Below are 22,500 nucleotides of genomic sequence, written 5' to 3'. Positions count from 1 at the left end.
CCGCCGTGAGGGGAATGAAGGATGGGTACTCTGCCCTGCCCACATGCGGCTCCCGGACCCTGGGACTCGGGGTTTGGCTCTGGACGTGGCTGCTGTGCCCCGAGACTGGGAGCCGGACAGAGCTCAGTGTGCAAGGAGCAGACCTGGGCACGCAGCGCCGGTTCCCTGGAGCTCGGCCCCGGTCGCTGCTCCATCCCCCGGGACTCCGTTCTGACCCAGCCCCAGCTCCTGTCCTGGTGGATTCGGAGCTGGACACCGGGTACACCTCCGGTCCCCTGGGCTCGGACACAGCGCTGCTCCCCCGGGACACACAGCAGGTTAAAGGGTGGTACCAGCACGGGTTTCACCTCTAGTTCAGGAATGGACTGGAAGAGACTGCGAGTGTTCCTTACCCATGGTGAATAAACATTAACCAAAGCCCAAAGCCTTGGCCAAAGCTGCTGACAACTGCGGGTTACTCATGGGGAGCCAGCATGAAGGATGAGAGGGAATGGCTTCAAACTGCCAGAGCGTAGGGCTAGACGGGATATTGGGAAAGAATTGTTCCCTGTGAGGATGCTGAGGCCCTGGCACAGGGTGCCCAGAGCAGCTGTGGCTGTCCCATCCCTGGAAGTGTCCAAGGCCAGAGTGGATGGAGCCGATACGGACCTGGGATAGTGGAAGGTGTCCTTGCCCCTTGGAACAAAATGAGCTTTAAGGTCCCTTCCAACCCACACCAGTCTGGGATTCTCTGATGTGCTTTCAGGGTGCTGCTTGTCCCAGCAGCTGCTGCCACAGGGCTGCTGAGCCCAGCCCAGCCCTTTCCCTGGAAGCAGGAACAGCATTCCCACCCTGTTCCCTCAGCCACAGGACCGGGCAGGCCAGTGCCATCATTTTTATTAAAAGCTGCTTACCTAGGTATTAACACAAGGCTGTGGAAGAGCGAGCTCCAGAGGTTAACTGTGGCAGTCCATAGCATGAGAAGGTGATGGTGACTCCCTTGTTCCCAGCACAAAAGCTGGGGCATTTCCATTCCTGTCCTTTTGTTTCTGCCTGTGCTGAATGACCTTACCCTACTTCACTTTTCTGCTCCAATAGCCCTGCTGTTTTGGTGGTTTTTAATTTTTAGACTTCCCTTCACTACACTTTGATCACATGCCTTACCAAGCTGTGTCTGAGTGCAACAGCCGGAGTGTGAGTGTGCTGTTGGCCAGAAGACAGCCCCGTCCCCTTCCCTTCTCCCCCCAAAACCAGCATGGGACCAGGGCACGAAGCTGACCTGCCTCCATCAGCTTCACAACACTTCTAAGCTGTTTAGCAAAGGTAAAAGGCGCCCACTGTTAATTCGCTTTCCAGTGCTGACACTTGAGCTTCCTTCATTCCAAGGGAAGGCACCATGGCCTCACCCTTATTGCCCGGAGAACAAGAAGGAAATACTGGACAAAGGCACTTGGTTGAGGCACAGCAGGCTCGAGCCATGAGGAACCCTGAGATGAGACCCTGCAGAGCTGGGAGCAGCGAGCAGGGTGAACAACTGGCATCTCCGAAGTGGCTGGTCCTGAGCAGCTCCTGAATCTCAAAACTGAGGGGGCCGAAAACCCCAGCGAGTCCATGGTTGCTTTGGCAAATGTTAGCCTGGGCACACGCTGATCCCCAAAACTGGAGCACCTGCTGGGCAGTGCCAACTGCCAGCCCCAGGCTCTCCCCTCCTTCCTTCTGCACCCAGAGTTTGTGTTGGACTCCTGGCTCCAGGGCAGGCTCCCCCGGAGCAGTTTGTGACCCTGATCCACAAGGGACTCCCTTTCCCCACCCGCCTCCCCAGTCCCCTCCCGCCCCCTTTCCCAGTTTGTGGTGGTGGTGGTGCCGCAGTGGTGGGGCTGGCAGAAGGTCTCTTCCACCACGCCTTCCCAGCACCCTCCCAGTGTCTCAGAGAAAGGGGGTGGTAGCTCCTCTGTGATCCCCACTGTGTGTTCAGGGCTTGGCAGGCTGACTTAAGTCTGCTTCTTTTCCCATTCCTGCAGACAAAGAAGAGAAAAAAAAAGGGATGAGGAGACATCGCTGGAAAAGCAACACTTCAGGGCATCCTTCCCTGCTGGGGGCTTAGGACCCAGCACCTTCCAAGCATTTCCCTCACCCAGCTGGCCCTGCACTTCCATGATTTCATGGTTGAAAAAGGGGCAAAGACTGAGATTTCCCGTGGGGCCAGGGAGGAGAGGGAGAGCCGAGCAGGACCTTGGCTTTGCGCAGCACGCTCCCCGTGTTGGCAGGGATGATGGACGGGCTCCTCTTCCTCAGCTCTGCCGCACAGTTCACAGGAACCAAGTGCTCAGGGGGGCTCCCGTTTGGCTTGTTTGTAGTTTCCTGTGGAAAACGGGGAGCAAGAAAAGCTCAGGAAACCCAGGAAGCATTGACAACCAGAGTAAAAAAAAAAAAAAGCATGAACTGTGATGAGGTGACCAAATTCAACTCACAGTGGGACAAAGCCACAGGGATGTCCCCTCTCCCCTGTGCTGCTCCCCACAAAACCCCAACCATTGTTTCTTGCAGAAGCTGGAGCTCTGAGCGAGGAAAAAGGGACACATACCCCATTCTCAGCCTTGCTGGTCACAGCCAGCCCCAGGGCCGGCCCTCCTGCCAGCGACTGCTTCAGCTGCTCCTTCACTTCGGTCAGCTTGAGCTCCAGATCGACCCGAGACTGCTCCTTCTGCCGGCAGCGCTCCTCCAGCACCGCCACCCGCTGCTCCAGCTCCTGCAGCCGCGGCCCTGCTGGCACAACCACCCAGCTCAGCGCTGCGAGAATCCACCCGTGCTCCTGCACGAGAATCCACCCATCCTCCTGCACGGGGACACTAGATGGGGCTGCCAGCCCTGCAGAGCGCTGCAACCAGCCCAGCAGAGCGCTGCAGCCGGCCTGGCAGAGCCTTGCAACCAGCCCGGCAGAGCCTTGCAACCAGCCCAGCAGAGTGCTGCAGCCGGCCCGGAACACCGCTGCAGCCAGCCCGGCAGAGCGCTGCAGCCAGCCCTGCAGAGCCTTGCAACAAGCCTGGCAGAGCGCTGCAACCAGCCCTGCAGAGAGCTGCAGCCAGCCCGGCAGAGCGCTGCAGCCAGCCCAGCAGAGCGCTGCAACCAACCCAGCAGAGCCCTGCAACCAGCCTGGCAGAGCGCTGCAGCCAGCCTGGCAGAGCCTTGCAACCAGCCCTGCAGAGCGCTGCAGCCAGCCCCACTCCCAGCCACGCCGTCCCTGCGGCCATCCCGGTGTCCCCGCGCTCTGTGCCCAAAGCCTGGCAGCGCTCCGGTGGCCCTGACCTACCCGTGCTGCCCTTCATGGCTTCCCGCAGCTCCCGCTTCTCCTTCCGCAGCGACATCAGCTCGCTGCGGATCGACGCCTTCTCCTTCTCCAGCTTCTCCTTCTCCGTCAGGAATCGCCTGGCGTCCTCCTCGGCCCGGTTCTTGCCGTACCTGTACTGGTTGGCACCTGCAGGCACGGGGAGGGCCCATGAAGGGCTGCACCCATGGCACCAGCTGAGCGCACCCACATCCCTCAGGGAACGGCACTGGCCAGGAGCCCTGGGGACGTTTGTGGCCCGGGGACTCACTGGACGCGTGTCTCTTCACTTTGACCTGCGGGTCCACCCGCCGAGACTTCTCGCTGCAGGACGAGGCGTGGCGCTTCACCTGAGCGGCCCCGGGCCGGCCCGGCTCCTCCTCTGCCTGCTGGGAGGAGAGAGAGTCACCTGAGACACCTACCTGCAGGGCCACCCCAGCTGAGACACCTGCAGGGCCACCCCAGCTGAGACACCCGCAGGGCCACCCCAGCTGAGACACCCACAGGGCCACCCCAGCTGAGACACCTGAGGGCCATGTCCCAGCTGAGACACCTGAGGGCCATGTCCCAGCTGAGACACCTGCAGGACTATCCCAGCCCAGCCACAGCTCCCTGGGCCACTGTGGTGGGAGAGGATGAGCCACGAAGTGATGCTCACCTGAACCTTCTCATAGGGGACATCATCGTACACCACCCGAGAGGAGTCCGCCCGGTGATCCTGGGAGGAGCTGGCCCACCTGCAGAAGGAGGGGTGGGGTATTCCTTTCCAGAACATCGTTGCCAGCCCCTCAGGGAACCCTCCCAGCTTAGAGAGATTCCTGCATCTCATGACCCTACCCTACTACCCCCTCCATCAGCACTGATGAAACCCTTTCAGCTTCCCATCCTGCCCTAGGGAAAAACCCCTGGGCACCGACCATCCCCGAGATCACAGCCACGAACCACAGCCCAGCCTGTGCCATTCCAGGGACTCCACAGGGCCAAGGATCACTGTGCCCAGCCCAGCACCCAGCCCCTGGCACAGCAGGAGCACGGCCTTACAGGTAGGAGTGTCTCACGGCCGTCACGATGTTGGCAATGGTCTCCACATCCACGTAGTCGTAGTGCAAGGCCTCTGGGGCTGTTTGGGAGCCCGTTTCCACCAAGAGGAGACCCAGCCAGCGGCCCAGGTCTTCAGAGCAGCTCGCCTGGAGGACAGAGGAAGAGCTGGGGATGTATGCCCAGCTCCCAGCCCCTCATCCTTGCTGCCTCCTGACGCAAATCCCTGCCGTGCACAACCCCCCTCTGTACACCAAATTCCCATGCAGCTGCCCCAGCTCACCCTAAAGGTACCCTGAGCTTTTTAGGGGAGGCCAAAACAAGGCTCTGCTTGCATGGGCCGTTGCTCATCCCAAGGGCTGCTTGTCCCCCCGTCCCACCCCGCTCACCTCCAGCGCCGTCAGCTCGTGCCCGTGGCGCAGGATGCGGAAAGCGAAGGGATGTTTGGGGCCCAGGCCGGGCAGCACCTCGCAGCCCCGCAGGACGATGGCGCTGAGGTGCGTGCGCAGCTCCGTGCGGTCCTTGTGCAGGTACAGGGTGTTGCCCTTGAGGCGACACCAGCGCTCCTTCCAGCACTGGTTCACCAACACGCTGAGGTAGCCTGGGGGTGCCAGGGGAGGGAAGGGCATCAGTGCCTGCCCCCCCTGGGCCTCGGCAGGCGTGGCCCTGATTTTTAAATGTGGTTTCTTTTATAGTTCTTTTGAAAGTTTTAAAGTTCTCATGAAATTTATTCAACCTTCTGATCTATTTGCGTATTTCTACTAGAGTTCTCACACGCTGTTCATGTAAATAATAATTGTTTTACATTCTTCTTTATAAAAAAAGAGAACTGATAGACTGTTAGTTTGACCAGTGTAGTTAGAAGTAGTATCCTCCAATCCACAGTCATGTCTAGAATTCCGTAAATATCAGATGCTTGAATAAAACACTCTTTTTTTTTAACCTTTAAACTTACCGAGCGTTTGTGTACTTACTTCGTGTCCAATAACAACAGGCAGGCTTTGACAAGACCGAGCTTACAGCATGGCTTCCTGCTCATCCAGCCCTTCTGTGCCTCAGTTTCCCCCCAGACAACCAGCTGGCCCCAGGGGAGCTGCTGGCTCGGTACCACAAAGCTCCCCCAAGCCTGTTTTTGGGGACCTGGGTGACCCCTTGCCTACTCATACTGGAATTTGCAGAGCCAGGCCTGGGCAGCATTTCCCAGCCTGTGGCAGTGTCACAGCCCCACTAGTGAGCTTGTCCCCACCCCTGAGCCCTGCAGCCATCACTGCCCACTGACCCCACCCCACTCCCAGCCCCATCTTCGCCCCCAGCCCGCACGAACCGCAGCAGGGGATGTCCTCCTCGGTGGAGGAGGTCTGGGTGTCCTCGGGGCACGGCTTCTTCTTGGAGAAGCTGATGATCCTGGTGATTTTCTTCCCCGCTGCCCGGCTCATGGAGCCCTTCAGGTCAGCCAGGCCACCCTTTTTGCCTTTCCCTGCAAGGACAGGGTAGCTGTGTGACCCTGGTGCGTGTCCTGGCACCCCACCTGGCTGCAGAGGATGCTGCCCAGGGGCACACAGCAGTGGGGACAGGACTGTACCGTGCTCGCCGTGCTCTCTGCGGGCAGCTGGGGACCCGCTGTCACCCATGGCCACACTGTCCGAGTCCGAGGTGTGCTTCTCCTGGGACAGCCGCTGTGGGAGAGCAGAACCCCATCAGCAGCACCCCCAGCCCTTCATCCCCCTGCACAGGGCTGCCATTTCCAGCTCTGCTTCCCCTTCCCAGCCCTTCATCCCCCTGCACAGGGCTGCCATTTCCAGCTCTGCTTCCCCTTCCCAGCCCTTCATCCCCCTGCACAGGGCTGCCATTTCCAGCTCTGCTTCCCCTTCCCAGCCCTACAGAGCTGCTGTGAGAACGGGAAGGGCTCCTTGTGCAGCCCCAGCACAATTTGGGGTCCTCCAGCCCCGTGTTCCCCAGGTTTGTCCACAGCAGCCCCACAGAGCCACTGGACAGGGCCCTCAGAAATCATCACCTTGTCCAGCTCCATCTTGCACGGCATCACTGGGGAGGTGGGGGCTTCCATCCCGCCTGCTGCTGGACTGCTGGCTTCCTTTATCACCTGCACAGACAGCCCCAGTGTCACTTCAGAACGGCCCCAGGGCCAGGGCTGCCCTCCCTGGCTCAGCTCCTTCATACCAGGGCCAGGCTGAACCAGGGGGACAGCTCAGGGCAGCACACCCAGATCGGGACTGCTCACACCTTGGCCCCTTCAAAACTTCAACCAGTTTTGTGGATTTTATCAGGAATTTTGGAAGGGAGAGACTTAGGTGCCAAGCCAGCATCACCCTGCCAGCACAGGACACCTCGTGCCCCCCCTGTTTTAAGGCGTGCCGTGTCCTGGGTGTGTAAAACCACCCCGTTCTCCCACATTTGGGGTGACAGCCGTGTTGGTGATGTGCTCAGACGCTCCTTTCCCACCCACCGCCCCCTCCCCGCAGCCCCCGCTTCCCGGCCCCGAACAAAGGCAGGAAAAGGCTCTGGGGAAGAGGAAGGGGAGAGCAAACATCCCCCAGGCCGGGCTATCAGCACGGAGCCGCCCAGGCCCTGGGAAGCGCCGATAAGAGCCAGGAGCAAAGCCCCCTTCCCCTTCCAGCAGGGCAAGGCCATTCCCAGGGCAGCCCCCTCCCCAGCCTGGATGCCAAGGGGGGTCTGTGGATGCCCCTGGCAGAAGCAGGGGTACCTTGAGCCACTCCTCAGCCTGCTCCTTGCTCTGCACTGCCAGCACCAGCGCCTCAGCCCCCGGCAGCGAGAACCGCAGCTCGTGCTTCTTGCGCCGCCCGTCCTTGGGGACGTAGATGACGTTGCAGGTGGCCAGGGGCACCTCCACGTGTGGCTGCCGGTCCTTGGAGCTTTTGTAGCACTGAGGGAAGAGAAGAACTGCTCAGGGCTCAGCCAAACCTGCCTGGCTGGCTGCTGTGCTGTGCTGGGGGGTCCCACAGGTGGCACAGAGTCTCAGAGTCCCTCGCTGGTGGCACAGATGGAGGTGGCTCAGGCTGTGCAACAGCCCAAGGGTGACCTCTCACTCGGTGGTGTCCCAAAAATAGGGCAGCCCTCTGTTCCCCTGCAAGGTAAGCGAGGGCAGCTGCTGCTTGGGTGGCAGCCTTGGGGCAGGGGCTTTTTTTGGATGGTGCTTTTGTTCCTTCAGCTTGGGCTCAGCTACCCTCCTGACCCGCAGGAGGTGTGTATGCCCCCAGGCCAGGCTCACCAGCAGTTTGACCCCCAGGAGGTGTGTGTGCCCCCAGGCCAGGCTCACCAGCAGTTTGACCCCCAGGAGGTGTGTGTGCCCCCAGGCCAGGCTCACCAGCAGTTTGCCATCCCGGATGATGGTGAGCTGCTTGGCCCACTGCCCGAAGCGCTTCTTGCGCAAGAGGAAGGCACAGATCCGGCAATCCTTCACCAGGTTCATGGAGGCCTCCTCCGAGGGCCACTGGTGTGTCAGCTGCTGGCCCTTGCCCTCCTCCTCCTCCTCGTCGTAGGACTCGTAAGAGCTGCTCATGACATCCGAGTCGTTGTCTGGAAGGAAGCGGGGGAGTCACCCTAAAAGGTGTCACACACCTTGCCAGGGTTCCCCATGCCCAGCAGCTCCAGACAGAGCTGGGCTGGGCGCTGGGATGGCTGCAGTCTGTGGCATCCTCTGGAAACAGCAGCGTTGGGCAGCAGCCACCTCCACTTCCCCTGGAATCCCAGCAGCGAGCCCCAGGTGCATCCACCCAGAGCCCTGGGCTGCTTTATTCCTTTGCAAGGCTCACACTCTGAAATCCTGGTTCTCCAGCCTCAACCCCAGCAGCCCCCAGCCCATCGCTCAAGCCCCACCTCGGGCTGGACCTGGCCAAAGCTCTGTCCCCTCCATATCGAGGGCACCCAGATACCTACAGGAACTTTTCTGCTCCCCGTTTATCCTGGTGACGGGGTAGCTGCTGTCTGCATCCTCGTAATAGCCGTCCTCGATGGAGTTGGGGGGGCTGGAGCTGTCTGCAGGGGAAGCAGAGCGGGCTGGGGTTGGTACACCTGGTTTTCCCTCAGCAGGGCACACCCTCCAGGGCATCCCAGCACTGGTCCTCCCATGGCTCTGATGTCTCATTCCCAGTTTGGCTGCAGCAAACAGCTCCTTGCAATACCAAGGAGTGTGACAGGAGCTCTGCTGGTGGCAGCAGTGAGGATTCCTTCCCCAGGATGAGCCGCTGAGAGCTGCCTGGTTTGCCAGGCAGTGAGGGATGCAGTGGGCAGCTTGTGGGGCTCCCCCCACCCTCCTGCTGGCCTGGGGGGAGCAGGACTCACTGCGGGAGGTGATGTACTCGGGGGCCTTGCCAGGGCCCAGGGGCAGCGCTTCCTCATAGTAATCCTCAGGAGGGGGAGTGGTGGGCAGAGGAGGAGCAGGATCCGCAGGAACCTAGAGCAGAAACACCTCCAGCATGGGGCAGGCAGCAGCAGGAGCCCCATCAGGGCACAGGAAGGGTCACTGCCACCTCCCCACGCTGACCTGGCTCGGGGACAGCCGGGCACTTACAGGTTTGGCCGGCTGACTCCCTGCCAGCTCCGAGCCAACGGCGTCGCTGGTGTCCCCCTCGTCCTCCTGCATGTCCTGCAGGTCCCGCAGGTCACAGTCTGCACGGGGTCAGCAGAGGGTGAGGGGAGCAGGAAAGCAGAGCTGGACACCCCAGCTGTGCCCTGCAGGGATTTCCCTCCGTGGCCCTTCCCTGGGAAGGTGCTGGGAGAAGGGAATCACCGCTGAACACAGCTCCAAGGGAGCAGGAACAAGCAGCCAGAGCGATGATGGACACGAGGATGTCACTGTCACCCTTCTTCCAAAGCACCCCAGGACCAGCACGCACGCAGGGTGTCCCCCAGGCCACCCCTCCAGCTCAGCCACACCTACCAAACTCCTCAAAGAGGGACTCCACGAAGCTGGTGCCATTGCCCAGGGACGCTGTGTTGACGTACATGTAGTCCCCATCCTTCCCTGGAATTGAGGGGGATGCTCTGAGCCAGGGGCAGGCACTGGCACCCCTCATCCCCACAACCCCGGGGACACAGAGCAGGCCCTGGGGATGGAGGAACCCCCGGGGATGCTGCAGCTCCCCCAGGAGAGCAGGAATGGGGCTCTGGGAAGGCCCAGGTGCACAGTGCTGGCCTTCCTGTGGAAATCCCTGCTCAGCACAAGCCCGGGCAGGAAGAGCTCTGGAAACAGCGTTTCCGCAGGGACAACTCTCCTGGAGCCGGGGCACGGTGACGCCAGCCCTGCTCCCCGCCAGGGAGGAGCTCAGAGGGGAAAGCACAGAGCAAAGTGCCCTGAGGGGGCTGAGAGGTGCTGGGCTCATCCCTGCCCTGCTGGGGACCCCCATGGCCTTTGGGAACAGCCCCTGGCCACCACAGACCTGCAGGTGGCTGCAGCTTCTGCAGGATGCTGGAGACAGCCAGCTTCTTCTCCTGCGTGGTGGCACTCAGGTACTCGTGGTCCAGCAGCTTGAGCAGAACGCTGAGCTCCGGCAGGAGCTGGTCCAGCACTGAGGGGAGCAGGAAAAATCCCATCAGCCAGGGGGTGCTGGGGTTAAGGCAAGGCAAAATGGGCTGGAACTCCAGAAAGAAAGAGCTGCAGTTCCTCCCAGTGCAGGATCCCTCCTCTGGCAGCCACCACACATCCTCACAGCACAGCTGGGGTGGCACACAGCTGGCTGGGGCGTCCAGGGACACAAACAGAGCCCAGGGGTCACCAGAGACATGCTGAGTAATGGGGATGGCTCCAGGGAGGGCACAGCGTGTGCCCCAGAGTGTGGGGACACCCTGTAGCTGTCCCCACACTGCTCCTTGGCACAGCAAAGCAGGCAGCAGCAAGGGCTGGCACAGGGCATTTCCCTGGGGAAGGGAAGGATTCTGAGATGCTGATGGGATCCTCCTTCCTCACGTAGAGCATGGAGCCAAAAGCAGCACAGGAACAGCAGCTGGTGTTTAAGGGGTGACGGGGAGCCCGGCAGGAGGGGGATGATGTGGAGCAGTGCCAGCCAAGACGAGCCCCTGGGCACAGAGACAACGTGCCAGCCCGAATGGCCACGGTCCCAGGACACAGGGCAGGATGTGGCTCACGAGGCTCTTCCTGCCTCCCTGCACTCTACCTCCACAGTCCTCCTGCTTCCTCCTCCCTCCCCAGGGCCAGGCTGAAGAGCAGCCTCAGCCCTGCTGGCCACAGCACCACTGCAGCCCCAGGCAGCAGGAGAAATCTCAGCACTGCCCCAGGAGGAGCAGACCAGCAGCCCTCAGGCCTTGGGGAAGGAGAAGGCAACCCCAGGGAATGGGATTCCTGCTCCTTGAGCTGGAATGACATCCCACAGCCCACAGGCGGGACAGGTCCTGCCCACGCTCAGCTCAGCCAGCACACGGGTCCGGTGGGGACCTGCTCTGCCTGGTGGCTGGGGTGAGCCCCTCTGCAGAGGCAGGGAGGGAGGGAAGAGAGGAAAACCCTCCCTGGGATGGTGCAGAGTGCTGCACAGGCTCCTGCTGGTGATCTCCAGGAAGGTGAGACATCCTCCCCGCAGGGCTTGGCAGGACTGCAAGGAAGCAGCTGGGACAAAAAGCCTGAAATTCCCTGGCCAGCCAACACCTGCAAACACCTCAGGAGTCACTCACCCTCCTGCTGCCCCTGCTCAGCCAGCAGCTCCCACAGCGGGGATGGGGACAGTGCAGGCTCCTCCCTGTACAGGCTTTCCACACCTCACCAAACCCCAGGCTGTGGGGTCAGCACCATCCCCCCATTCCTAGAACACCCCAAACCCTGGCCATGGGGTCAGCAGCACCCCTCACTCCCAGAACACCCCAAACCCCGGGCAGTGGGGTCAGCAGCATTCCCCCACTCCCAAATACCCCAAACACCAGGCTGTGGGGTCAGCAGCATCCCCCCAATCCTAGAACACCCAAACCCCAGGCCGTGGGGTCAGCAGCATCCCCCCAATCCCAAATACCCCAAACCCCAGGCAGATCCCCATGCCCTGCCCCGTGCAGGACAGGTCCCAGCACAGCCCCCAGCTCGGTGCAGGGCTCTGTGCCAGCCAGGGGCCAAGGGCAGCCTGGTTTCTATTGACAGTGCCACAGCGGGCAGGGAGGGGGCACAGGGACCCCCGGGGCACCAGAGCCAAGGTGCCCGAGCCACCGGGGCTGCTGGCAGGGCTGAGCTCAGAGCCGTGCCTGAGCCGGGCACCCTGGGCACGGACACAGAGCTCTGAAGGCGCCTTTGTTCCCCCCAGCTGAGCTGTCCCCTCCGTCTCCCTTGTTAAACATCCTCCAAAATGCCAGGGGGAGGGAGGGGGCAGTCAAAGAGGCCTGTGATCCCAGCAGGGCACCAGCAGAGCCTGGGGGAGCACAGGGAGGCAAGGAATTCATTTCCTCCCCTCGTCAGGCTTCCAGCTTGGAGGAAATTAATGCAGGGGGGCTGCAGGAAGCGAGGGGAGATTGCTCCAGGGGGGCAGCAGGGCATGGAGGGACACCCAAAGTCACCTGGCAGGGACAAGAGCTGGTGGAAGTGAGCACAGAGCTGGCCCAGTGTGGGAATCCAGAGCTTCCCTCTGGCTGCCCTGGCAGGTCTGGGACCCTGGCAGGGGTCAGGAACCCCCCTGGACAGAGCCCCCAGAGACACTGGCTGCGATTTCTGTCCATGCAAAAGAGTTTTCAATCTTACAGGATGAATTACCAGCTCTGAGTGTTTGATATCAGTAATAATTAAGTGTGGCACGGGTGCAAAAGTAAAATTTTAGGATTCTAGATTAGGGGTCCAAAGGGGACAAGATGGAGGAAATTGGGTGTGTCTTGTCCTTTTTCTCCTTCTTCATGCCCTCCATGTTTCACTGTGGTGTTGGCATTTTTCTGTTGGTTCAGGCTGGGGACACACTGTCCAACGTAGGTGACAGATATTGGCACGTTATTGTAAATCCAGCACAGGTAGTTTGTGGTATTTAATGTTTGTAACATCCCACTGAGGGCAGAGCCCCACACGCTGCCCTGCAGGACAGAGCTGCGGCAGGGCAGCAGAACATGTTAGAGATAAACAGAATAAACAACCTTGAAACCAGCACAGATTAATGACAACTTCTTCTTTGGCAGCGGGGCTGACAGACAGAGACTTTCTACAATCTTGGAATCATCAACACCTCAGATTCCAACAGCCCAGGGGACAGCAGCAGGACACCGAGGCAGAGCCTGCCCTGGCAGCAGCACTGTTATGTGTAGTAGATGTAATTCCTGCCATTTCTAATATGATGTATGTGATATTGAATATTTGTTGGAGTATACATGTTTGTTTTAGGATTCCCACCACCTTCGCAGGCCAGACCGGGTGTAGATTGGAAACTGATTTACAAGTAAGAAGGTACAGCTCCCCAGGGATGGGCCATGGCTGGGGAGATACAGAAACCCCAGGTGCTGATCCTCCTGTGAACCACCCGAGATGGATCTCATGGAAATCCTCGGGCAGATCCATGTGAATGCAGCGTTCCCATAAACTTCACCAAGGGATTCACCAACTCCTGACACTGAATTGTTCTCCCTCATCACCAAAAAAGAAAATCTTATTACCATATGGACTCTGAATAGAAGAAAAGACTGACTGCTGAAATCTTGGCCTCAGGCGGAATTTTCCCTATAAAAACCGCTTGTGCCAGGATGGAGGTGTGTGGGCATGGAGGAAAACCTCTGCTGAGGCTGACTCCTTGTTGCACACCCAGGGCCGACCCCGGGCTCGGCTCTGTTCTTTCCTTGTGGCTGGCTAGGTAGAATTTGATTGTAAAATAAATATTTTATTTTTCATTTTAATTTAGCTAGACAAATTTTGATTTCTAACAAGCACCAAGCAGGGCGCTGCAAAGGAGCTGCAGCCCCTCCAGGCCCCCTTTCCACCAGCCCAGCTCTATTTTTGGACCCCACAAGTGCTGCCCTGCTCGGGACCCTTTTCCCAGCACAGAGATAAGGGCTGGACGCAGCCTGCAGCTGCAGAGCCTCCCTGCCCCAAAACCTGCAGAGAGGAGGAAGAGGAGGAGGAGGAAGAGTCTCTGGCCAAGCCAAAGCAGGAGTTTCCTGCTGTAGAGACCCGGATTTTACAAGGGGAGAGATAAGACAACCCCGTGGAGTTCTCACTCCAAGAAAAGCCCAACCTGCAGCTTGAGAGAGCCCTGGGGAGGGGGGAGATGCTGAACCCCAGCTCTGAAATGCAGTGGGAGGTGCACAGGGACCCCCATCCTGTGGCCACGGCTCTCCTGCCTCCGGCCACGCTTCCTCCTGCGCCAGGTGATGCCTGGGGCCGGGGGAAATCGGATGCTGGGAGTAACAACCATTGTTTGTAGCTAAAATAAAACCCAGGCACAAATAAATCCTTCCTGTTGGCAGGGGCAGGGCCGGCACGGGGCTCCTCACAGCTGCCACCCACAGCAACCAAACCTTGAGAGCTCCTGGGATGTCCCAAATAGGGGGGGACAGCACCCAGGGGTACCCCAACCCCTGGAGGAGCCGTGCAGGGAGGTGCCTGTGGGACAAACACACCCGGAGTTGTTGCTGCAGCACACAGACCGTGCTCACAGGTCGGTGTGGAGCCACCTGCCCTGCTGGGACGTGTCCCCATGCCCTGCTGGTGGGCATCACCAGAGGGGTGAGATGCTGGCAGCCCCTTCCTGCTGCTCTCTGAGGAAGCCCAGGGCAGTTCCTGCTCCTATCCCCATCCCTATTCCCATTCCCAAGGAGGTTTCTCCCTGCCAGGGAGGAGGAAGTGCCTGGCTGGGGGAGGTCTGGCGCTCCCAGAATTGTTCTTTGTGCAGGGACAGCGGGACAGAGCTGCCCGAGCCCTGCCTGAGGCCACTGCCGTGGCACTGCCCTGCCAGGCGGGCAGCAGAGGGGCAGCCCTGACCCAGCCAGGCTCTGCTCCCATCTCTCAGCACCTGCTGGGGCAGGGCAAACTGGGATGGGCTGGTAGGGCCAGGGACAGCAGCCTGGAAAACACCTCCTCCTCCTCCTCCTCCTCCTCTTCCTCCTGCTCCAGGCCGGAGGGGTTCCAGGGAAAAGCCAGAAAAGCCAGCCATCAATGATCCCACTCCAGCCCTGGCAACATCCCCTAAGAGTGGAAGATTTGCTGAGGGGCCACTCGGTGCACATGAATCATCTCCTGCCTGCAAACAAGGGCCCCTTGAGTGGGGCGGATGGGGGGAGCCTCTGACAGCATCCAACAATCCCAGCAGGACACGGAGCACTCGGGGCTGCTCCTGCCACCCTGCCTGGCCCTCCAGCTGTCCCTCACTGCCATAACTCTGTGATCCTGCTCCCAGTCTGGCTCCTGCAGCGTCCCTGGGTGATGGGGAGCACAAGGCAAGCTCAAATCTCAGCTCTCAGCACTCCCACCACGCAGGCAGAGCAGCCACTGTGGCCCTGCAGTAATTGATATCCTCAGCTGATAACTTTGGAAAATCAGTCCTGGGAGGTGAAGGTGGAACCTGATTGCTTGAGGGGGCACAAGGCCCCCCAGTTCTGCCCCCCAGAGCAGCGGCTGCTGCCCTTACACAAAGGCTTGGAGGGCTCCTCCATCCTTCTCCATCCCTCAACATGGGCAGATGAGCCACCAGAGGGGTTAAAAACCCAAAAAGGTGCCTGGCTGTGCCACCAGAAGGGTTAAAAAGCACAAAGGTGCCTGGCTGTGCCACCAGGAGGGTTAAAAAGCCACAAAGGGTGCCTGGCTGTGCCACCAGGAGGGTTAAAAAGCACAAAGGGTGCCTGGCTGTGCCACCAGGAGGGTAAAAAAGCACAAAAGGTGCCTGGCTGTGCCTGCTGAGCCATCTCCATCACTGCCCCATCTGCTGCAGACACCCAGGGCTGGCAGCAGCTCTGGGAATCCTTTCCCAGTTCGGCTCCAGTGGCACCAGTTCACTCCAGCAGTGGCACAGAGGGTCCCTGGCCTGTCCCAGCACCTCTGCCCAGGACAACAGCCCTGCACAGAGCCTCATCTCCTGGCCTTGCCCAGCAGAGACCAGTTACCCAGCCCAGAGCTGCTCCTCCACCCTGCAGAGAGCAGCTCTGAGTCCTCTGCACCTCCCAAAAAGGGGAGACGAGCAAAGGGAGCTGTGGGACACCCCTGGAGCCAGAACTGGACACAACAGGACTCCAAACAGCCCAACCCCAGCACACTCCTTCCCACAGGAGACAGCTCCTGACATCCTCCTGCAGCTCCTGCCCGAGGAAACCCGATGGAGGGAAGTGTAATTCCAGCCTGATGGAGTGTGCAGAGGGCAAAGATTATCAGCTGCATTCGTGTCCTGGCAGCTCCCACACTGCAGGAGCCATCACTCACTCCGGGGGGCAGAGAAGCCTGTTCCCAGTGTAATTAGATTAATTGGGAGCCAGGATGAACTGGGATCCCACCCAGGATCAGGAGGGCAGCCCAAGGGAGAGGTGCTGGCTCTGGGCTCCCCTGAGGCTGGGGGATCCCCCTCACCCTGCACACTGCCCTGGGCACCCCAGGGTGGGACAGTCCCTCCCCAGCACACCCACGGGGATCAGAGGGGCAGAGGCTCCCTGCAGTGCCCTGGCTGCTGGACAGCCCCTGCTGGCCTGCAGGGCATGTTCTTCCTCACAGCAGCTTTGAGTGCTGCAGGTAATAATTAACATGCTGATTAAATCACCAACAAGCACCTCCTTGTGACCTAGACCAGCACTGACCCCCCCCAGTGCCCCTTCTCCAGGGGCTGTCCCCCTTTCTCTGCCCCCTGGAGAAGTTTGTGGCTGTTTGCTTTGGCTCACCCAAAGCAAACTTCACCCCCCTGGCCTGGAGGCTGCAGCCAGCCCCACACCCAGAGGAGCAGGGGCTGGTTTCTGGGTCACAACCCAGCACAGCGAGGTGCTGAGCAAATCAAATCCCCCAGCTGAGAGATCTGAGTGCCCCTCCTGTGTCCCCAGAGGGGCCACGGGCAGCCCCCAAACTCTGCTCCTAACCCCAGCTGCCAGCCCAGCTCAGCAAATCAGCTCTGGAAAATCACACGGGGCAGCTTTAGTACTCCTAGAATGCATTTTAGAGCTCAGTGCCAGCCCCAGACCACATTTCAGGACTCGGTGCCAGGCTCAGCAGGCTCATGGCAGGATGCTCCAGCCTGGGAGCTGGCCTTGGAGGCTTCTGGCTGGAAAACACATTTAAATAATGAATGAAAAGGAGAGGTTTGAGATGCCCATGAAAGGAATAGTCAGGCAGGGGCGAGACCTGCTGAGTAATGTATAAAAAACAAACTTCAGGCAGAGGAGAAGATGTTAGGATTACTCAGGACCCAGAATAAACTGTGTTTCCTCCAACCAAAATTTTGGTGTCGGCCTTTTCCAAGCAAAACTCCAGCAACAGGTTGGCCTGGGCTCCTCTCCAGAGCTGGCAGAGGCCCTGGCACGGTGTCCCAAGCCTGTGCCCACCCTCTCTGGTGGGCAGAGCAGTGGGAAGCCTCCCTGGGTCACACCTTCCTGCCTGTGGGCACCTGGAGCTGTCACTTCTCTGCAGCCCTTGGTCTCCTCCAAACCTCAGCCTCTAACTGCAGGAATTCCAGCTAATTGCAGAAATTCCAGCTAATTGCAGAAATTCTAGTGGGAACCCCCAATTCCCACCAGTCCACACCAGCACCCAGGGCTGGATCCAGCCCCCACATCCCCAAAATCTGCTGTGGCGGGGGTGGAAAGCTCTCTGCACCCCAAGAGACACTTCTCCACATCCTGTACATCCCCATTCCCCAAAGGAAGTTCCAAAATGCCTCGGATGCAATTCCCAACCTGCAGGAGTGAGACGTGGGGAGGCCACCAGGGCTGGCACAGCTTGGGAGGAGAAGTCACCCGGGGAGTTTGTGACGGGATCCTGAGCAGGAGAGGAGGAGGATCCAAACCCTCACCCAGCAGGGGATGGGCAGGGATTTGTAAGATCAGCCTTCCCAAATCCCACTGCTCTTTCCCAAATGCCTCCAACAGCAGGATGTGGGACCTTCTTTCCAGAGCTGCTGGGAGGAGAACCCACCGATGCCAGTGGGGGAAATGTCCCTGTGGCCCTGGGGCAGGGAGATGTGCCCAGAACCCAGCCCCGACCTTGGCATCCCTGCCCTGACAATGCCCATGAGTTCAGAGCTGTGCTGGACACGAGTCCCCTGCCCCTGGGGGGGTTGGGACCCTCTCAGTGCCACCTCAGCCCTGTCCCCAGGTCCCAGGCTGGGCACAGCAGGGTTGGGACCCTCTCAGTGCCACCTCAGCCCTGTCCCCAGGCTGGGCACAGCAGAGGGGCTCCGTGCCTGGGGGATGGCTCCTGCCCCGCAGGATGAGCGTTGTTTTCTCAGCCCTTCCCTTTCCTTCCCCTGCCCAGCATCAGGTGCAGAGGCCACCATCCCACAGCATTTCCGACCCTTTAACCCCTGCAGGGCAGGGCTGCAGGGCCAGGAAACCCGGGATGTCCCAGCGGGAAAGGTGACAAGGTGTGACCCACCGCTCTGGTGGCTCCACCAGTGCTGGGACTGGTTCACCTGCTTCTAACTCCGGGACACCAAAACCAGCTCTCCAACCTGCTGCTGCTGAAGTTCTAATCCTTGTTCTGCCCCTCACTACCACGGTTTTCTAGAATTTTGGACCACTTAAAATGAGCAGCTGTTCCTCCATCACAAACTTGGGTGGGTTTAATTAAAAAAAAAAAAAAACAAAAAACCAAAAAAACAACAACAAAAAACAAAACAAAACAAAAAAAACCCCCCAAAAAACCCAAAACAATATACCCGGAGAAAGCCAAAGCCATTCTTCAAAGTGCTCCTTACACATCTCCTGCTAATTGCCAGCAATCAGAGCATACCATCGTCTCCCCTGCTCCCTCTTATCACTTCCAGGATCAAATGCACGCCAAAACCACTTCAAAAAAAGAAAAAAAAAAAAAAATTTGAGCGTGGAAACCCCTCGCAGCAAAGCTGTTTTTGTTCCAAAGTTACGAAATGTCAGAGTTTCCCCTCTCCTGCCAAAGAGCCGCTTTGATGCCACGGAGGCTTTATCAGGAGCAGGGAAGGAGCTGCGGGGGGAGGCTCGGAGAGGTTATTTTATCCTTCCCAGTGCAGATTGGCAGCCCAGAATCCAGCCAGGGGCCTGAGCTCCCCAAATGCCGCTGGTTCAGCACCTCGGGGTGATGACAGGCGGCTGCTGCCTGCCACGCTGCCCTCCCTGCCCTGTCACCTCCTGGGTGCCAGCCCCTTGTTTGTGCAGGGCTGCCAGTGAAAGGTTTCCAGTCCCATTGTCTTGTCGCTGGCCTGGCACGGTGACATTTAATCGCTATTTCACAGGACACAGAGCTGTGTCGTTCATTTTAGGGTTCCTCATATGCAGGAGGAGATGTGTTCCTCAGGAGGGAGGGGGAGCTGGGCCAGACTAGATAATAGGGAAGGGTTGGGGGGTTAGGACACAGTCTGGGAAGCCAGAAACCACTTCAAGCCTCCACTCTGCTCCACTGTTATCTCCTGTCCCCAGCAAGTGATCTGGCCACTGAACAACAGGCAGAGCTTGGGTCCAGCCCAGTGTTCTCCTCTGAAAAGGCTTCCCACCGCCAGGGATGGAACAGCTCCTTCAAAACCTTCAACAAACTTTTCCTGGGCAGGGATAGGAACCTCCTGCAGCCCGTGGGAGCTCGGGCACCGCTGCACAGCCCAGGGCAGCCTCGCAGCTCAGCACGTTTGCACAGGAAAAGAGCATTTCCAGGTCAAGAGTGGGAAAGAGGCTGGTTCTGCAGGCAGCACAGCACACAGGACAGTCCCCAGGGCTCCTGCCTGGGGGGACACTATCCCACAGTGTCCTTCCCCTCTCCAGCAGCCCCCCTGAGCCCCTCCAGAGCTGCCAGGAGGCTTCACACGGATCCAGGCTCTGCCTGCTGCACACAGCGGGAGATTGGAAAATCCAGAGGGGCGAACAACTCCAGCCCTTCATCAGCAGCAGCATCCCAGCTGCCCCCTGCTCTGCCCACCCAGGGGGGCTCAGCCCCTGCCCAGCACCCCCGGGCTGGGGACATGGGGACAGGCGGTGGTGAGGCTCAGCGGAAGGAATGGCTGCAATGCGGAGCAGAGCCCGGCACTTGCCGTGCTAACAGCTGGCCCGGGCTGTGCTCCTCAGCACCCCGAGCCCTTCCTTCCCCCGGCAGGATTCCTGCTGCCAGGCCGGCCAGGAATGATCCCGGCTCCCTCCCACCCGGCCCGCAGCCTCCCCATTCCTGTGGGCGAGCTGGAGCCAACTTTATCCCTGACACATCTCCGCCGCCTTGGCTGCATTTAGAGCCCAGATAAGTTTGGGGCAGGATCTAAATTCTGGTGGCTCAAAAGGTCAGGGAAGAGACACTACTGAGGGAGGAGAAGCCGTGTGTGAGTGAGCACAGGCGTGTTTGAGCAAAGGATCACCTCCCAAATCGCGCTCTGGGAGCTGGGTTCTGCATCAGCACGACCTGAAACAACTCTGCCAACAGCCCACGGCACCAATCCCCCCAGCCAGCCGCTGGTACAGAGCTGGGCCACGAGAAAAACCGGGCAGATGATAAAATCGGGATACAGCAGCTCCAGGTGAGGGAAGGGGCAACCAGAGAGCAGCCGGAGACTGGGAATGGGCACAGAGCTCCTGCCCAACGCCAGACCCCCTTTCAGCGGGGAAGGGAACATCCCTCCACGAGCCACAGCCCCCAGAGGGATTCAGCAGCTCTGGCTGAAGGATTCAGCAGCTCTGGCTGATGAGCAGGAGGGGCTGGGGGAGCTTTCCATTAGCAAAGTCATCCAGGTGCCAACAGCAATTCATCACAAGCACTAAAACAAAGCAGTGCCAGCGAGGGGGATAAAACAGCTCTTCCCTGGCAGGGTCAGCCTGTGGAGAGGCCAAACCATGCCCAGACACGGCTCCCCCAGCTGGGCATCCCCTCCTTCCCTGCCACCAGGTCCTAGCTTTGGTTTTTGGGGTGGGCTGGGGCGCAAACAGGGAATTTCTCATCAGAGACCCTCTGCCCCCCTGTCCCCAGCAGTGGTGTCCCCTGGGACCCTGGAGGACAGCTCTGGCACCAAGTGTCATTGAAAGCACTCCCTCTCCTTCAGACGGGCACAGCCACCCCGGCTGGACACAGCCATGGGGACGGCTGTCCCTGTCACCGTCCTTGTCACCGTCCCTGTCCCCTCCCGGCCTGCGGGCCACTGACACCGCGCCTGTGTTCGCAGCAGTCCCAAACTCCTCCGAGCTGTTTCCACTGCGGAAACGCCACCCCATCCTTTTACATCGGCAAGGGGAACTCTTGACCCCCGGGGCTGCAGACACAACACTCCCCAGCTGCCCTGGGACTTGGGGCTGGGACTTGCTCCAGCCCCGGCAGCCAGAGACGCCCCTGGCCACTCTCTTATCGCTTTTGGCCAGTGTTTCTCCAAGGACATCTCAAGGGCCAGGACCCCCGTGCTCCATCGTGTCACCACCTGCTCCTCCCGTGCAGCCCCCCATGCAATCAGCCGCAGCAGCAGCGAGGAGAATCCCCCTGCAAACCTCCCCGTGCCCCCAACAAGGAGCTGGCAGCCCCAGCAGAACACCGGGACCTTCTCTGCAGAGCTGCCCCCAAGCCCTGGCAGGTTCCCACAGATCCCAGATCAAAGCCAGCAGCTCCCGGGGCCACAGGCAGCACTCGCACACGCGTGGGAAGGAGCCGCTCCCCAGCGGGTGGGGACGGGACCCTCCGCGCCTTTGGGAGACCCCCGGCAGGGAAACCTCTGCACCCCATCAGCCCCATCAAGGAACGTCACCTCCCTTTCCGCGACCACAATTTCCCTTAATAAATGCTTACACCCCACAGCTTCCCTTGCAGGTTGCTGATGAGAAACTGCTACCAGCCAAGAAAAACTGCTTCCAGTTCGTGCCCCAGCCGGCCCTGCTGGGGGACTGATGGGGGGAGCAGCGTCCCACAGAGCCGGGGGGATGCAGCCGCTCGGCTGGGACGGGATGCGCGATTCCCTTCGCCTGGCACGGGCATCCGCGGTGCCCTCCGCGGTGTGCTGCGGGCAGGGGATGCGCGATCCATCCCATCCCATTCATCATCCATCCCATCCATCCCATCCATCCCATCCCATCCATCCCATCCATCCCACCCCTTACCGCTGAGCCGGTCCATGGTGCGGAGCCGCGGCCGCCCCGGGAGCTGCGGGCGGGCGAGTGCCGGGGCAGCGGCCGCCCGGCGGGGCCGGCTCTCGCTGGGGGCGGCCAAGCCCTTCCCCTGCCCCTCCCTCCCTCTCTCCCTCCCTCGCTCGGAGCACGGCAGCGCCGAGCACCGGCCCGGCCCGGCACGGCACCGGGGACAGCCCGCGGGGACAGCCCTGGGCTGGGGCTGGGGTCCCCTGCCAGCCTGCATCCCCATGGGCACGCAGAGACCCCCATGGGAAGGGTGCGGCTCTTGAGTCAGCCACCTCCACCCCGACACAAGGTTGGGCAGCTTCGCTTTAGGGGGAAAATCCCGAATTCCCACAGCCCGCAGCATGGATGTCTCCTCCTGAGCCCGCACTCCTCGCTGCCCCCTCCCCAAAATCCCCTCCCCAAAATCCCCTCCCTGTCCTCCTGAGCCCGCACTCCTCACTGCCCCCTTCCCCTCCCCAAAATCCCCTCCCCAAAATCCCCTCCCTGTCCTCCTGAGCCCGCACTCCTCACTGCCCCCTTCCCCTCCCCAAAATCTCCTCTCTGTCCTCCTGAGCCCGCACGCCTCACTGCCCACTCCCCAAAATCCCCTCCCTGTCCTCCTGAGCCCGCACTCCTCACTGCCCCCTTCCCCTCCCCAAAATCCCCTCCCTGTCCTCCTGAGCCGCACTCCTCGCGCCCCCTCCCCAAAATCCCCTCCCTGTCCTCCTGAGCCCGCACTCCTTGTTTCCCCTCCCCAAAATCCCCTCCCTGTCCTCCTGAGCCCGCAGTCCTCGCTGCCCCCTCCCCAAAATCCCCTCCCTGTCCTCCTGAGCCCGCAGTCCTCGCTGCCCCCTCCCCAAAATCCCCTCCCTGTCCTCCTGAGCCCGCACTCCTTGTTTCCCCTCCCCAAAATCCCCTCCCTGTCCTCCTGAGCCTGCACTCCTCACTGTCCCCTTCCCCTCCCCAAAATCCCCTCCCTGTCCTCC

At 60.3% G+C, this 22,500-nt stretch overlaps 1 protein-coding gene across 7 annotated transcripts; it reads right to left on the bottom strand.

Annotated features, from left to right (window-relative positions):
• Window positions 1-859: 859 nt before the first annotated feature.
• On the bottom strand, window positions 860-21,616 carry AFAP1L1 (actin filament associated protein 1 like 1). 7 transcript variants are annotated; one of them, XM_072935145.1, is made up of 19 exons: window positions 21,500-21,616; window positions 9,760-9,888; window positions 9,261-9,344; window positions 8,865-8,989; window positions 8,663-8,774; window positions 8,258-8,356; window positions 7,686-7,897; window positions 7,065-7,244; window positions 6,357-6,443; window positions 5,925-6,018; window positions 5,667-5,819; window positions 4,732-4,943; window positions 4,346-4,491; window positions 3,963-4,041; window positions 3,576-3,693; window positions 3,290-3,454; window positions 2,564-2,745; window positions 2,212-2,340; window positions 860-1,994 (listed from the first exon to the last, which is right to left on the bottom strand). In XM_072935145.1, exons 1-19 carry the CDS (start codon window positions 21,513-21,515, stop codon window positions 1,971-1,973), a joined length of 2,346 nt encoding a protein of 781 aa, XP_072791246.1. In that variant the 5' UTR covers window positions 21,516-21,616; the 3' UTR covers window positions 860-1,970. The 7 variants fall into 7 exon arrangements, with proteins under 7 accessions (XP_072791246.1, XP_072791247.1, XP_072791248.1 ...); XM_072935146.1 differs by having other exon boundaries at window positions 2,564-2,742; XM_072935147.1 differs by having other exon boundaries at window positions 3,576-3,690.
• Between the last annotated feature and the right edge of the window lie 884 nt (window positions 21,617-22,500).

This window comes from Taeniopygia guttata, chromosome 13, assembly GCF_048771995.1.
Source record: "Taeniopygia guttata chromosome 13, bTaeGut7.mat, whole genome shotgun sequence".
Taxonomy (NCBI): domain Eukaryota; kingdom Metazoa; phylum Chordata; class Aves; order Passeriformes; family Estrildidae; genus Taeniopygia; species Taeniopygia guttata.
The sequence above is the reverse complement of the archived record's forward strand: the minus strand, read 5'-3'. Positions and strand labels throughout refer to the sequence as shown.